The following is a 15,002-nucleotide window of genomic DNA, read 5'->3' as shown; positions in this document are numbered from 1 at the left end:
TATTTTTATATATATTTTTTTACGAGTTATTATAATATTTTTTTTCATTATATATTAAAGTATTAAAACTTGTATTTGAAAAAGATTATGTTAAGTAATCAATAATTTTTTTGAACAACATAAACAACTATTAATCAAATAAAAACACACTACATTTTCAAATTATTCACCTAAATTTTAATATTAAAATAACCATCCGCACATACACTTAGTGAAATAAACATCCAATATATATATTATTCACATTGTTTAGTATTTTTATTATCTAGTTATACCAGGTGGAAATGTTAGAGCACTTATCCGGTGCAACATGATTGTTCAAAAGTGACCCTTTAATCCATTCCAACATGAATAAATTATTTCGTTTCCTGGTGAATAAAGAGATAAATAATGTGACCCCACAAACCCTCCACCACTCTATCATAATAAATTCTGCCACAACCGCTCTAATTTGCATCCATTCTTGCATCACATTGAATTCATTTCCTAATTCTCAGAATATGATGATGGCCTTCTCTAATAACAATGACCAAGAACTTGGACTTGGTCTTGGTCTTGGTCTTGTTCATGGTGAAAACTGCAGGCAGAAGAAGGAGAAAGAGGAAGAGAATCCATGCAGCAATATTAAGGCATACCCATCTCTTACTTTAGGACCAGAACAGGATTCTAGATCTTCTCAAAGCGCAGTTGTTTCTTCATTTTCCAACTCATCGTCTAGCATCAAGAGGGAGAGAGATCAAGAATTCTTTCTGGACTTATACGAAGAAGAAAACAAGAAGAATAATAATAAGAATGGTAACCCCAGAAAGAAACTTAGGCTCACCAAACAACAGTCTGCACTCTTAGAGGATAGCTTCATACACCACTCTACTCTCAATCCGGTATGCTTCAATTGTTGATATATAGATTTCTCACCACCCTTTTTCCTTAATTTCTATTTGATATTATATATGTTAGAAACAAGAGACTAAACTGAAGAAAGTATTTGTATATTATTGAGTATATTTAAGTTGTCTAGAATGATACAATATAAAATAATATTTATAAGTGCTAAGAGAATCATAATAATAAAAACGTAATATCATATAATAAATATTCAGATATGTTAAATAATGCTAATTGATCCAAATTATATTCTAACCATATATATTCTCTTTAGAAGCAAAAGCAAGAGTTGGCAAAGAAGCTCAATCTGAGAGCGAGGCAGTGAGATATTGAAGAAGTGGTGTGAGAGGCTAAAAGAAGAGAACAAGAGGTTGCAAAAGGAGCTGCAACATCTAAAATCCATGAAAACAAACAACAAATAATATAATAACCATGATAGTGCTAGTTTAGTTAATTGCTATCTTCTTCCTTCTTTTGGGGCTATTTTGCTTGCGAATTATGCTAGATAATTAATAATTTTTTTGAACAACATAAATAATCACCGATCAAATCAAAACACACTACACCTCCAATTTATCCACTTAAATCTTAATATTAGAATAATTGTACACCTAGTAAAATGAACATCCAATATATTTATTGTTCACACTATTCAGTATTTTTATTGTCTACCTATACTCTTTTTATAATAAATTGTCTTTTTAAATCAAAATGGAAAACAAGAAATAATAATGTGTTGCCTGATCATTAACTGATTCAGCAAAAGCGACTAACGAGTGCAAAAAGACAATTTTTTTAAATAATAATAATTATTATTATCATCAAGACTAGTGAGTACTGTACGTTTTTTTCCGCACGCGTGCTGGGCTTATCTTGGAAGATTTATATTATGATTGATTTCATCAAAATGTTTATTATTATTCATGATGATTATAAACATATAGTATTAATAGTGTTTGATCAAGCTCTAATCATGTATTCTTGTCATTATCGAAACTGTATGTGGTGCGCACCAATTGTTTGTATGTGTCGGCGGCGTCCACCCAATCAGAATCAGCGGCGATCGAACAAAAAACATTAGAATGATAATCATGATTAATCAACTAGTTAACTAGCTACGCGTTCTTTCTATTGGATGATCCAAATTAAATTAAACAACTTGACAATTTATATGACAACAACGATTAGGTAGCCTTTCGATGTTTGATTGAGCACACCACGCACCTCTAAAAAGCATTCATCTTAACCCGCTTATTATTTTTTGTGTGTGAGAGAGAAGAGTGTATTTCACAATGATGTGAGAAGAGATGAGTTTTATTCTATTATGGTTTGAATAAATCGGTGTCTCTAATTTGTTTCATTTTTTAAATCAACGATTACAAATTGAACGGTCTGATTTGTGCTTTTGAAAATAAAAAAAATTTTAATGTTAAAATCGGACCGTTCGATTTTTATTTTAAAAAATAAAAAATAAAAAATACAAATCGAACCTTTCGACTTATAGTTTATTTTTTTCTCTAAATAAATCGAATCCTCTGTTTTATAGTTTATTTTTTCTTTAAACAAATCGAACCGTCCAATTTAAATAAAACATCATATAAAAAAAACACCTAATCTTTCAATATCAATATATTACACATATATTTAATCAATATAAAAAAAATTTAGCCATCTTAAGCCAAGGTTTCACACATACAATTTTAATTAACTACGTATAGACTCAAAAGTTTCTTTTAATAACAGACTATTATAAATTTTCTATTTCTTAAATATATGATTTTTAGATAATTATAAGTATGAGATATTTTCAACAAACTATTAAAATAGAGTTAGACTCATTTAATTTTAATTCTAGTATAAACTAATTAGTTAACTCCTGAGTTTTGTTTAGGCCATTATTTAGGTTTGGCAAACCTAATTTCATTTATGGATATTCAAGTGGAACTAACTCATTTGAATAGGGTTGATAACTTTACTAGCTGCAAGTAGATAGAATAAAGTTTGGATTTAGAATAACTCTATTCAACTTATTCGCATTTTTAGTTTATTAGTGTATATTATTAGAACTATTATTAACAAGGATTTGATGATGAATTGATATTTATATTGTTTGTAATTTTAACATGAATTGATTATAATTTTGTTGCTTTTAATTTTAATATATATTTAATTTTTTATTTTTTTATTTACTAATATATTTATCAAACATGAAATGATTAAATATTGTATTTGATTAAAAATAATTATTTTTTATTGGTAGAATTGAGTGAAGAATTTTAAGTACAAGTAAATATTGGGTTAAAAATTTTCAATTTACAAATAAAATAAAATTTAATTTTAAAAAATTTTAAACTCACAAATAAGATTAAGATGAAATCTAAATCCTATTACATCTTATTCATTGTCAATCCTAAGCCATAATATTGTTGAATGTATTCAAAACTCGTAGTCCTAATTATGTTATGATCCTAGTGAACTAGAATTTTACTAACTTAAACACGTATTAGAATTTTGTCTTTGATTTCATATTTACTATTGATAAAGTTTCAGTAGTTACCACAAGAAAACATCCAAAGTACATAAAAGTAATGGAATTTCAGCTGCGGTTGAAAAGTTATAAAATTAGGCCAATGTAATTAGCCTTTGCTAATTGCACTGGAAAAAATACTGTTAAAATTAATGGCCAAATTAATGGTAAAATTATTAATAATAATAAAAATTGATGACAAAATTAATAATGTAAGTTGTCATTTTTAAATGTGTTTATTTTTTAAAATTCTAACAAAATCGACGGTTTACTGGACCTTTGATAAGTTTTTAATAAAATTGACAATTTTAAAGATTTTTACCTATTTAGTAAGATCAACAAACTTATCGTTAATAATATTAAATAAAATTGACAACGCGTCTGTCGATATTTAATACATTAAAATTGATAACAAAGTAGCTATCGATTTAATTATATTAAAATACCTACAAGTATATATTGTCGATTTTTTTTCTATTTTAAATTTAAAAAACGACAAGGATGTCGTCGATTTTAATAGCCATATTTTTTAATTACTTTTTCATTTGAAAAATAGTAGATAATTAGTGCAAATAAACTTTTAAACATAGAAATAAAATTTATACTAAATATTAGATAACGAGACAAATAAATTTTTAAATATAAAAATAAAATTTATACTAAATATTCGATAATGAGTTTACAAATTTATCAAAATAATAAATAATCCTCTAATATAAATATTTAAGACAAGATAAATAACTAAATTCATACTTATATTCTTCTAAATTCCAATCCACTAATACTACAAAATATTCAAAGCAAAGTAAATAACTTTACTCGTACTCGTCTAAATAGTCCTCATTTGAGTCATCGAGATCGTGAATCATCCTCCATTTGAAAATTTTGTGGCTATCTTAGTGGCTGTTTGATAGGTGGGAGTTTTTTTTCTGGAGATCAGATGTATTTTTTGGGAGTTTGAAAAAGTAAAAATGAGGAGTTAGAGGACACTTGATCCAGAACTACTAGAACCTATTGTCCTTACATATTTAATCAAGTTGTTGAATTGATGACTAAACTAATCCATCTTTGAGTTACTGGTGTTGAGATCCTTACGCAAGAATTCAATAATCTGTTGCTACTCTCTTTTCTCTTTTTAGTAGTAGCCTTCAAATTCTCTGTATTTAACATGTTGTTCAATTTTTGCTATTGAATATTGTGATCTACTCTCTAATATCTAAAACATCAGTTCAATTTCCCTATCTTAACCTCCTTAAACTTAAGCTGAAAACAATTTTCTTAGCTTCATATATATTAATTAGTAGAAATTTTATTTGGAATTGTTTGCAACAGATTCTGCAACATAAGATTCGGACCCTACATATTAAGTTTAGTTTCCTAAACTACTAAGTTCCTCTAATTCATGATTCTAACCTTCTTTTAGTTATTTAAACTTGATACACTTGTTGTTACAGCCCCAAAAGTTCAGCTCACTTTTTTCATTACTCACATGCCACATACTCATACTTATACACATACACATACACATTCATATATAAAATTTGCATAATAAGAACAGAAATTCAACAACTTCATATCATCAAACAAGCACATATTTCATCATGATTATCATAGAACTTCACATCAAACATTTACATTATAATCAAACAACAACGGCAGCAACATATAAACTTTTACACGATCACGCACACCAGAATCATAATCATCATCAAACATTTAGCAACATAATCATGAGCAAGAGGTTACCATATATCTAGCCTAGTCCTTATTCTTTATTAACCACTCTCTTTAAAAGTTGATTATAGCTCTCTCTTTTGGCCAAAGTTGGTGATTTTTTTTTTTTTTTGAATGGTGAGAAGAGAAGATGATGAGGAGAAGGCTTAGGCTTCTTGAGATCTTATGAAGGTGGTGTCATTGAAGTGGCGTTCTTGGTGAAGAAAGCTTGATGAAAGTTAAAAATTGATAATCTCTCAATCTCAATCTCTCGGTTGTCCTCCTTCACTCTCATTATCTTCTTTGTTGTGCTCAAACTTATGAAATTGTATGATGAAAGTGAAGTGAAATGATGTAGGATTTGGTGGAAGCACTCTCTTTTGACTCTCTTTGCTCCACACTTTCGGCTCACCTCTCCCCTCTTCTTCTTTTTTCTTTTTTTTTTTTTTGAGTAAACACCCAATTCGGTATTCATCTATTTTTACGAAAGACAAAGCGATTTCTATCTCTTTTTTTGGACAAGAATCGCTTTATCTTTCGTGAAAATAACAAAAACTGGATTAAATGTTTACTCTTTTCTTTTTCTTTTCTCACCTAATAGCTATTTAAATATGTTATCTCTACTTATTTTTAGAAACATAACATAGATAAAGTTCCAAAAATCAATTATCCTACCTCATCTACCTTTAGATAAACTCCAAATAGTATATTAGCTAATCATCAAAATATCTCACAATACATTGCAACTTCTATTATGCTCAAACAATATGGATTCTACCATGCATTATCTTTATTATTTATATAAGAATATAAACAGAGTAACAAACTTATATTAAATTTTATAGTTACAGCAACAACTTTTATAAGCACTGTTCAGCATCCCTAAGACATATCTATCTAAATAAACTATTAATACAATTTCTAGGCTGAAGTATACATATTATCACAATTAATTATGTTCAATTCAAGCACAATGTAAATAGAAAATTTAAGCTTAATAACAAATTATTCAAGGTTTAATGATGATATAATTAGTAACAAATCTACTTTAGTAATGATTTTCAACAACAAAAAATAGTTCAAAGATATTTTCAGCAATAAATTATTCAAAGTTCAGCGATAATTAGTAATAAATTTATGTCGGTGATGATTTTCAACAACAAAAAGACTAATTCATTGATATTTTTAGCAATAAAATTGAACATAGCAACAAAACAAAAAAAAAAAGAAAGAGAGAAAGAGAGAGAAACTATATTATACTTAATTATGATTTTATTTTTAAAAAATTATTTTACCAAAAGAAATTAAATCAAAGTTATGAGATTTTGAGTTTAAAATTAATTATAACTCATATAATTTTCATAATAATTGGTATTTTTCTATTTAAATTTAAAGTTTTAGTAATTAAAAAATGAGAATTTTATATGATTGGTTTTGAATATTGAGATTTTGAATTTATTTTTTGAACAAAGAAAAATTAATTTGATTATCTCTAAGTTTTAGATTATAGTACTTATTTGAAAATAATTTATAAGTTGGAAAATAAATAGTATTCTTAAAGATAATTATATTTATTTTATTACTACTCTATTTTCTAATTATATCAAAATACCTATCATATCCTTATCCCTTTTAATTCTAACTCTAATTTTATCATAACCCATATAACACCCTACCATACAAAGCTTTACGTTTAAGTCATAAAATAGAGGTGGTGCGGTATTACGACATCTAAGAGAAAAAAATATAATATGTATAATAATTGAAAGAACGTAGTATACTAAGAGCCTTGAAGAATAGGTAAAACAAAAGCACGAAATTAAAAGTGCAACGCTCAGAAATAACGTAACTTGTGTACGAAAAAAAAACAAGCGTAGAAGGTCAAGAGTACAAAATAACAAGCTCCTAACTCAGCCTGCGAAACTAAGGCTGGCCGAAGAATATTTACATACATATATATATAACCTATAACCCAAAATACATATATAAAACCCTAGTTCTCCTATACAAAAGTAAAACAAGTTATCAGGAGAGTTCTATATATATGATCGTATATAAGCTATACACCAAAATAAAGTCCCAAAAGGTTCACTTCGCTGCAAAGCTTCAAACGCCTAGCGAGGTGCCTCTCTACCTACATCTGAAAATACAAAATAATTGTATGGAATGAGAATTGGGGGTTCTCAGCATGGTAAAGGTGCCACGTACATAAGATATAAGGTCCTGAGAAAGCTAGAGACAATCCTAGGACTCCAACACTCAGATTATAAAGCTTAAGGAATGAAAACAGAAACCATAAACGGGTAGTCCACTAAGGTACTAACTTAACCAAAACCGAACTAAAACTCTTAATATTTTCGCCTTTCCTCCGTTCCTCCAACTCCGGTGAATTCGCATAGACAAACAAGCAGACAATGACAAATACATGTAGAATACAAGTAATACAGATAGCAAGTATAACAAATAGCATATTAAAATCACTTAAGCATCCCAATTAATGCACAAGCAAGCAATTTAAATAATATGCATATGATGTATGCCTGTCCTATGGCTGATGAGTCTCATTTGTCGGTTATCAAGCCAACTCGACAAGTCCGGCTGCTAAATCCTGGACTGTCCTTCGACGCGCATCCCAAAGAGTCTATGCATAACTTTTTCTTATATATAATAATTGCTCAATGAGGGTACCATTCCCGAGAATTTATAAGTGCCTAGTCACCCTTACGTCATAGGGTCAATAGAGTATCGAGTCTCAACTTAAAACACGTGGTGGCAAGCCATGTTACTTTACCCAGAAAACTCGTATCTTAGATAATTGAGTGCATAAACCAATAATTATTCATAATAATTGCACAATCATTCTTTACAGCCATAGCATCACATATACTTCAGTTCCATGTATTTTTTATACATAATTTATCATTTTTCAACCTTAACTTCACCCCAAGTTACTACCTTTTTCTAGCTTCATTTCATTACTAGGCATACTATTAAGATCTAAGGCTAAAAGAATGAAAATAGAGGTTTAGAGGTTCAAAATTAAGCTTTAAAACACAAAATTTATGTTTGCTGAAACAGGGACCACGCGTATGCGTGGGCGTGCAGTTTTCCATGCTCGCGTACGCGAGATACCCAACCCGGAAAGGTTGGTCATGTCCACTACAAGAAAAAGCAATATTTGTAACAAAAAAATTGTTACAAAAGATCAAAATTTTGAAACAAAAAGATTTTGAAACAAAAAAGGTGGCCGTTGTAATATGTCCCGCTATAAAAAATTTTTGTAACAAAAAATGGAACTGTTGCAATTCAAAATAATATTTTATAACAAATTTTTCTGTTACAAAAAACCAAAAGTCGTTACAAAAGTAATAACAAATTTTGATGTTCATCAAAATATTTTTGGTGACAATATATCTTTTTCTATCATAAAATTTTGTTGCAAAATGTAACTTGATTTTGCAAAAAAAAATTTCTTTAGTTACAAAAGAAAAATAATTATTTTGGTAATAATTTTTTAATATAAATTTCATGCATAATTTATCAAATTATTTTTTAATTAACGGATATATTGACTATTTTACTGAGCAAGTCAATATTTATATAATATGTAAAAACATACATAATTCAAACATGTTTCATTTAACTAAAATTGTTTTAAAATAAAATAACATTAGTGAGTACATTGATTAGTTCTACAAGTTATATTTCTTGCACAACTTCAACCAAAAGTTAAAAGTCTAACATAGATTAATGTCTCTATGAATCAAAATATTCTTGAGGCTTCAAGGTAGCATGTTGTCACCATTTTAGCATTCCTGTAAATAAGAAAGACCGAAAAAAAATTAGAAACAAGATTAACACTAATTATAATTTTTTTCATTAACTTTATCCAAAATGTTTAAAAAAAATTTGGAAGAACCTCCCCTAAAACTTGGATATTTTCACCGTCGACGGTTCCAACAAAAACAACCATTTCACTACTTATTTCTCCGTCAATACACAACCAAATTTATCAAACCAAATAATAAGACATTTGTCATTTCTCAACCATGACACAAGTAAAATGTGATAAATAGATCCATATACAAATTAAACTATACTAATAATATATGAATCATCTAGGAATATGTATTAAAACCTTAAACAATTTTAGGAGTACCTTTAATTGTCTAGTTTCTTTCATTGTCAAAGTACGTTATAAAATCTTTAAGAGGGATAAAATACAAAATATAATGGTAGAGAATCTATATACATATATACAAAGCATAAAACAAAAATATAGTAATCCCAGAATAACCAACTTCGCTTGTAGAAGGAACTCCAGACGCTCACCGAGGAACATCTCGACCTGCATCTGAAAAATAACAATATCGTATGGGAAGAGAATTGGGGGTTCTCAGTATGGTTAAGGAGCCCACGTATATAATAAATAAGGTCCCAGAAAAGCCAGAGGCAATCCTAGGACTCCGACATTGAAATCATAAATCTTAAAGGTAATAAATTGTAAACCATAATCAGGGGTAGATATCTAAGGTTCTTAAAGTTCTAATTCAATCCTACCCTAATTCCTCAATTTACAATCCACTTGCTGTCTCACAAAATTTACTCTACAATTCGCCTCCTACCTCTTCTAACCTTACATTCACCAGTGCACAGACAAACAATACAAGCAAAGACAAACACAAGTAGAATTCAAATACAACAGGTAACAATTTATCAAGTAAGTAAAATAATCACGTAGGCAAACCCAATTAATGCATAAACAAATAAAACATACAAATACATATGATGCATGCCTTTCTTATGACTAATGATATCATATGTCAGATATATAGCCAACCCGACACGTTTTGATAGCTAACCATGGACTGAAATACCCATGCAGAGCAAGTGGGTTTGAGCTACAACCCCCTTACTACTACTCGCTTAATCCAGAGCCAGTGGAATAACCACTACCGCGACTACTACCCAGTCAGGTGTTTAAAAGCTCAACTTAGAGCAAGCAGAATAATCCACTACCGCTGCTACTATCCAGGCGTCACAATCACTGACCTGGAGCAAGCAAAACGAACCACAATCCTTGCTACTACCCAGGTATCTCAAACATTGACCCGGAGCATGTGGGACGAATCACAATCCTTGCTACTATCCAGGAATCTCAAACATATATTCATTCAATCTCAATTCATATTATCAATTATAACTCATCAACAACAATTTAATTTCAACTTCTTTTATCACATTCATTCATTCATTAATTATCAGGCATTGATTATCAATTTTGGCACCATTCATAACATCATCATTATTTTTGCATACTTTATTTTATCCAAAAATCCGTTTATAGAAGATTATAAGCCTAATTCTCTGTCTCTAGATTCAAAATAGAAGTATTCTAAAAATCCGAATCCATATGAAATAGTTAAGTTGAATAAATAAAAAAGAAAGCCATTTTCTCTTGCAAAAATTGGTTTCAAGTTTGAAAGACATGCACTGAGACAGCAAACTACCCTGTTTTTAGAAAATTTACCAAAAATCATATTTTTACTTGATATATCTAAAATTTTTCAGAAATAAAATAGACTTATAAAGCTTTAAATTAGTCAAAGTTCTATCGAAAAATCATTTTTCTGGAGATAGTTATACCGATTAAAAGTTTCCTTTTAAAAAATGGTTTCGCTGTGAAAACAGCTAAGAACTCTATTTTTAAGATAAGCACAACTTGTTCAAAACAATTTATAAAAGTATGAAACTTATACACCAATAAGAAAATAGTCCCAATAACAAATTTCATTTTAGTCCCACTCAAAATTATGATCAAGATTGAAAGATATAAGCTTGGAAAGTTGCTGGTTTGATTATGCAGCAGCAGAAAATCAGCTTTAAAGTAACAAACTTCAAAACTTTATATCTCCTAATCCAACCGTTAAAGTTTAACCAAATTTTGTAGGATTGATCTACACATCACAGAGATTAAAGGAAAGTTAATTTCATCCAATTGTGATGGTTAGATCATTCCCAAAAAGTATCCAAATCTGCTGCCAGAAAATAGATTATGCAGAATTTTGCCAAATCTCAAATTTCAAAATATTTCAATCCGAACCCCTTTAAAACTTACCAAATCTTACCATAGTAGCTCAAAACCAGACTCAACTACACCACACCATTCCTCAATACACTAATTTACCATATCCATCAAGTTTTCAATCCAACAGCCCTGTTTAACACAATATCTTTAATATACATCATCATGATCATATCAAAAATTCAAGTTCAATATAACAATATACATACTCATCAATACCTACATCATCATACACTTCAAATATCATCTTTCCATCATCATCGACTATATTCATTCACAAAACCAATGAATTATCATGCCTCAATAAATCAAACGCACATTGTCAACTAAACTACCTGCAATCAAATCCAACATTATCAATCCAGCTTATCCTAGGTCGTCTACCTTAAGTTTTGCACAGAACATTACATATTAAATACGAGAAACCAAAATCATACCTTGGCTGATTTCTCGTAAAACCCAAAATGTCACAATTTGTCACCGTTGCACGACACCCAAGTTTTCAAAGTCTCACCAAATGGGTCTCCGGCTCCCCAGAGTCCAATACCAAGTCTCCAGCACTACCAATTTGTTTCCAAAGTACACAATCCAAACTAATTTCACAAAATAACACTAAAATTATCATACGGTTCACTAATTAGATAACTTGAAAAGGATTAAATGTTTCTCACCTTACCAACGTGAAATTGAAACAGAATCCAGAAAATTCACAAAGCTAATTTGTTCCTAAACACTAAAATTCAACAAATTCTCAACACCTAATCTCAACAAATTTCGAAACTGAGATGAGAATATTTGGCCAAGAAAAATCAAGTTTCTTACCAAATAATTGAGTGAATTTTGTAGAGAATTTCGAGACAAACGTGTGGCCGCTGATGGCTCGTTAATCGGAACTTCGGATTAAAAGTTATGTAGAATTGAAATTTGAGTTGAAAGAGGAGTTAGGGTTTGAGGTTTGCTGCTACTCCTCAACGTGATTCAAGTGAAATGAAGGAAAAGGAGGCTGAATTTGGTTTCTTATATGTTGGGCCATGTGTCCGATTTGGTTCAGTCCAACCGATTTGGTCTGTTGGCTCAGTTTTGAACCAAAATCTTTAAAATAAGTGTCAAAATTCTTTAGTTCTACGTCATTAAATCATAAAATTTTATTTTCTAATTTATTTTATTAATAATTAATTTATTAACTAATTATTTACTAATTTCTCGAAATTTACATATTTATACATAAATACATTAGAGATTGATTTTAATAGCTGATTTTAATATACTAATAATATTTTTTGTTGTAAAAATATTCTCAACGTATCCTAAAGAAGTACAATAAAACACTTTACAGTACCTTTTGGGGGATTGAGGGGTTTGTTTGTTTGGCTTGTAGGATGAAAATTATTGCGTGTATGTGATTTATTTATTTATTCATATTTTTTATGATATTTCTAAGTCTTAAGATAAAAAATTAATCTATTGTAATTATAGCAGAAGTCGAGAATCTAATACTTATTTAAATAGATTAATAAATTAATTACTTAATCAATTCAAGTTAATTTGTGGATGTGATTCATAGATTTCGTTTTAGATAAGTAATTATAGATTCATAGATTTTGAAGCATATAGTTACTATACGTAATTTAGTCCGGAATCGCTCGTTGGCAAATAATAATAAGCCTAGGGTTTATGTGAGAGTTCAGATGTTAAGGTGACATTATAAAATTAAGTTATTGTTGGAGGCCTAACAAGTTCTGTATGCAATACATACAATGAGTGAATGATATAACTGAAAAAATATGAATAATAAATATGGAAAAGAAAAGGGAAAACACAAAGAAAAGATAAAAAGAAACGTAGAGAAAAAAAAAAAGAGAAAATAATAAAATTAAAAAGAATATGAGAGATAATGGAGAAGAAGACTTGGTTGAGTTATTTTTAAAAAAAATTGAAGAGATTTTTAATTGGAACTTAAATTTTTGAAAAAAAAATATATCTAACAATACTATTTAAATAATTTCTTGATCCCTAAGAAAGGTTTAGAACTAAAGTGTAATAATTATAAAAGAAAAAAAAAGTCAACACAGTGTAATAATAACGGAAAGTATTTTGTAACTGACTAGTTGGTTAAGCTCTTAATATAGGTAGTGTCAGTTAGCGATACCAAGAAGTTATTTGAGTCATCAATCTTAACGAGATTAATAATTCTATAATGGTATGAATGAAATTAATTTATATTAATTTAGACTACTTTAATTAACAATATAAAGATAAAAACATATGCTCCTTAGAGTAGTTTTGCTTTTCTGTTTTGATGGCACCATCACTATAGGTGTATATATATAATGGTGAAAATTAAGGTAAAGTGGACTTCACGTAAAGTTGATAGCTGAGAACTGTTAGATGAAAATTTAGTCAAATCAGTCAAATCATCTAATGACTATCTGATATTAACTTCACGTGAAGTCGACTACACCTGAGTTTCCACCGTACAATTTCTATGCTCTCATTAGTTTCTTGTCCTCTACAATCTTTGCATTCTTGCTGTTCAAGTCACTGATCAAGATTACTAACAATAGGTTCAATATCATAATGAAATAAACAATTTGTTCATTATTATATACACTTCATCAGTATGTTACAGAAGTTCCACAAGGCAAATGAGTCCTCCTGCATTCATACATACATACAGCATCACACATCAAAATTACAGACCGGAAGAAAAACCATATTTGATGAAATGAAAGGATCAAATAAAGAAAATCACAACGCCACGAACGTACACTAAAGGAAAATTAATTACTATAGCACTCCTTGATACTTGATAGATAAATAAATAAACAAATAATAAGGGAGAGAAAAGAAAGAAGAAGAGAAAAGAGTAGAAGACTATGAGGCAAACATTGGAATTCAAGTACTCTCAAAACGCATTCGTTAAAGCAGCAACCATATCTCACTCTTTGTGCCAGATAGCTGGCTACATTGTATTATATATACGAGAATTGAGTTAATTATGGTGGTAAGCGGTAATGTCCATCAGGCATAACATAATGGGAATCCATGTAGAGAGGAGATGCGTTCTGATGATTATTATGCGGATGGAGTCCATCCATGACCATGAATTGCATGTCTTCAGATGGTTTCCAGTGTCTCTTCCTTTGATTTATGAACCAGTTGTTTATTTGCTTCTGATCCAGTCCTGTTGATTCTGCCAATGCTACCTTCTCTGATTCCTATACATACATAAATTAATAAAGACATGTAATATATTTAATTGAGAAGAGTGTTAGGGTCAACAACTTTTGTGATTTGTAGTTATTAAGTAGTCATTAATGATATTTTTAATGGTATGAGATTTCATCCAATAATGTGAGATTATTTACTTTTCTTTTGCTGGTTACTGGCCAGAATTTAATAAAGTTGCTGACTCCTAAATTTTTCATTTAATTTATGATAGAAATTCAGGTGTTACAGGTAGCTTCATGTAAAATTGATAAATGAGAACCTTTAAATAACAATTTATTAACAACTTTCAATTATCAACTTTACATAAAATTAACTGTTTTTGAGTTAATGCGTTACTACTGTAATTTATAACATGCATAACATAAATTTAAATGCATACCGAAGGATAAGGCCATTTATAATGTAGCTCCCACCAAGTAAGTAGCTTTTGCCTGGCATCTTTAGGGAGTTTTCCTTTCTTCTTCTTCTTTGACAGTTCTTGCTTCAGGCTGCTTAAGTAGCCGCTGTACTTTCTAAGCAAGTGGTTCTTCAGTTCACGGTCTTCTGCCCGAGGATCAATCT

The 15,002-nt window shown here is 29.4% G+C and overlaps 2 protein-coding genes across 2 annotated transcripts in view; one reads left to right on the top strand and one right to left on the bottom strand.

The window, feature by feature from the left end:
- Window positions 1-351: 351 nt before the first annotated feature.
- LOC107461159 (homeobox-leucine zipper protein HAT14) lies at window positions 352-1,210 on the top strand. Its single transcript, XM_016079623.3, has 2 exons — window positions 352-881; window positions 1,160-1,210. Exons 1-2 carry the CDS (start codon window positions 501-503, stop codon window positions 1,208-1,210), a joined length of 432 nt encoding a protein of 143 aa, XP_015935109.2. The 5' UTR covers window positions 352-500.
- Window positions 1,211-13,761: 12,551 nt separating this feature from the next.
- The window catches only part of LOC107461135 (homeobox protein knotted-1-like 2), a 4,052-nt gene continuing 2,811 nt past the window's right edge, over window positions 13,762-15,002 (bottom strand). The window contains exons 5-6 of the mRNA XM_016079600.3: window positions 14,821-15,000; window positions 13,762-14,428 (exon numbers count right to left, since the gene is read on the bottom strand). Coding sequence (XP_015935086.1) covers window positions 14,207-14,428; window positions 14,821-15,000 — 402 coding nt within the window. The 3' untranslated portion in view covers window positions 13,762-14,206. The remainder of the gene's footprint in view (window positions 14,429-14,820; window positions 15,001-15,002) is intronic.

Source organism: Arachis duranensis, chromosome 8, assembly GCF_000817695.3.
Source record: "Arachis duranensis cultivar V14167 chromosome 8, aradu.V14167.gnm2.J7QH, whole genome shotgun sequence".
Classification (NCBI taxonomy): domain Eukaryota; kingdom Viridiplantae; phylum Streptophyta; class Magnoliopsida; order Fabales; family Fabaceae; genus Arachis; species Arachis duranensis.
The sequence above is the reverse complement of the archived record's forward strand: the minus strand, read 5'-3'. Positions and strand labels throughout refer to the sequence as shown.

What these genes read in the sequence shown, in the direction of transcription:
- LOC107461159 (XM_016079623.3), top strand. Translation starts at nt 501, where the DNA reads ATGATGATGGCCTTCTCTAATAACAATGACCAAGAACTTGGACTTGGT. An exon ending in ACCACTCTACTCTCAATCCG is followed by an intron (nt 882 to 1,159) that starts GTATGCTTCAAT and finishes TATTCTCTTTAG; the next exon opens with AAGCAAAAGCAAGAGTTGGC.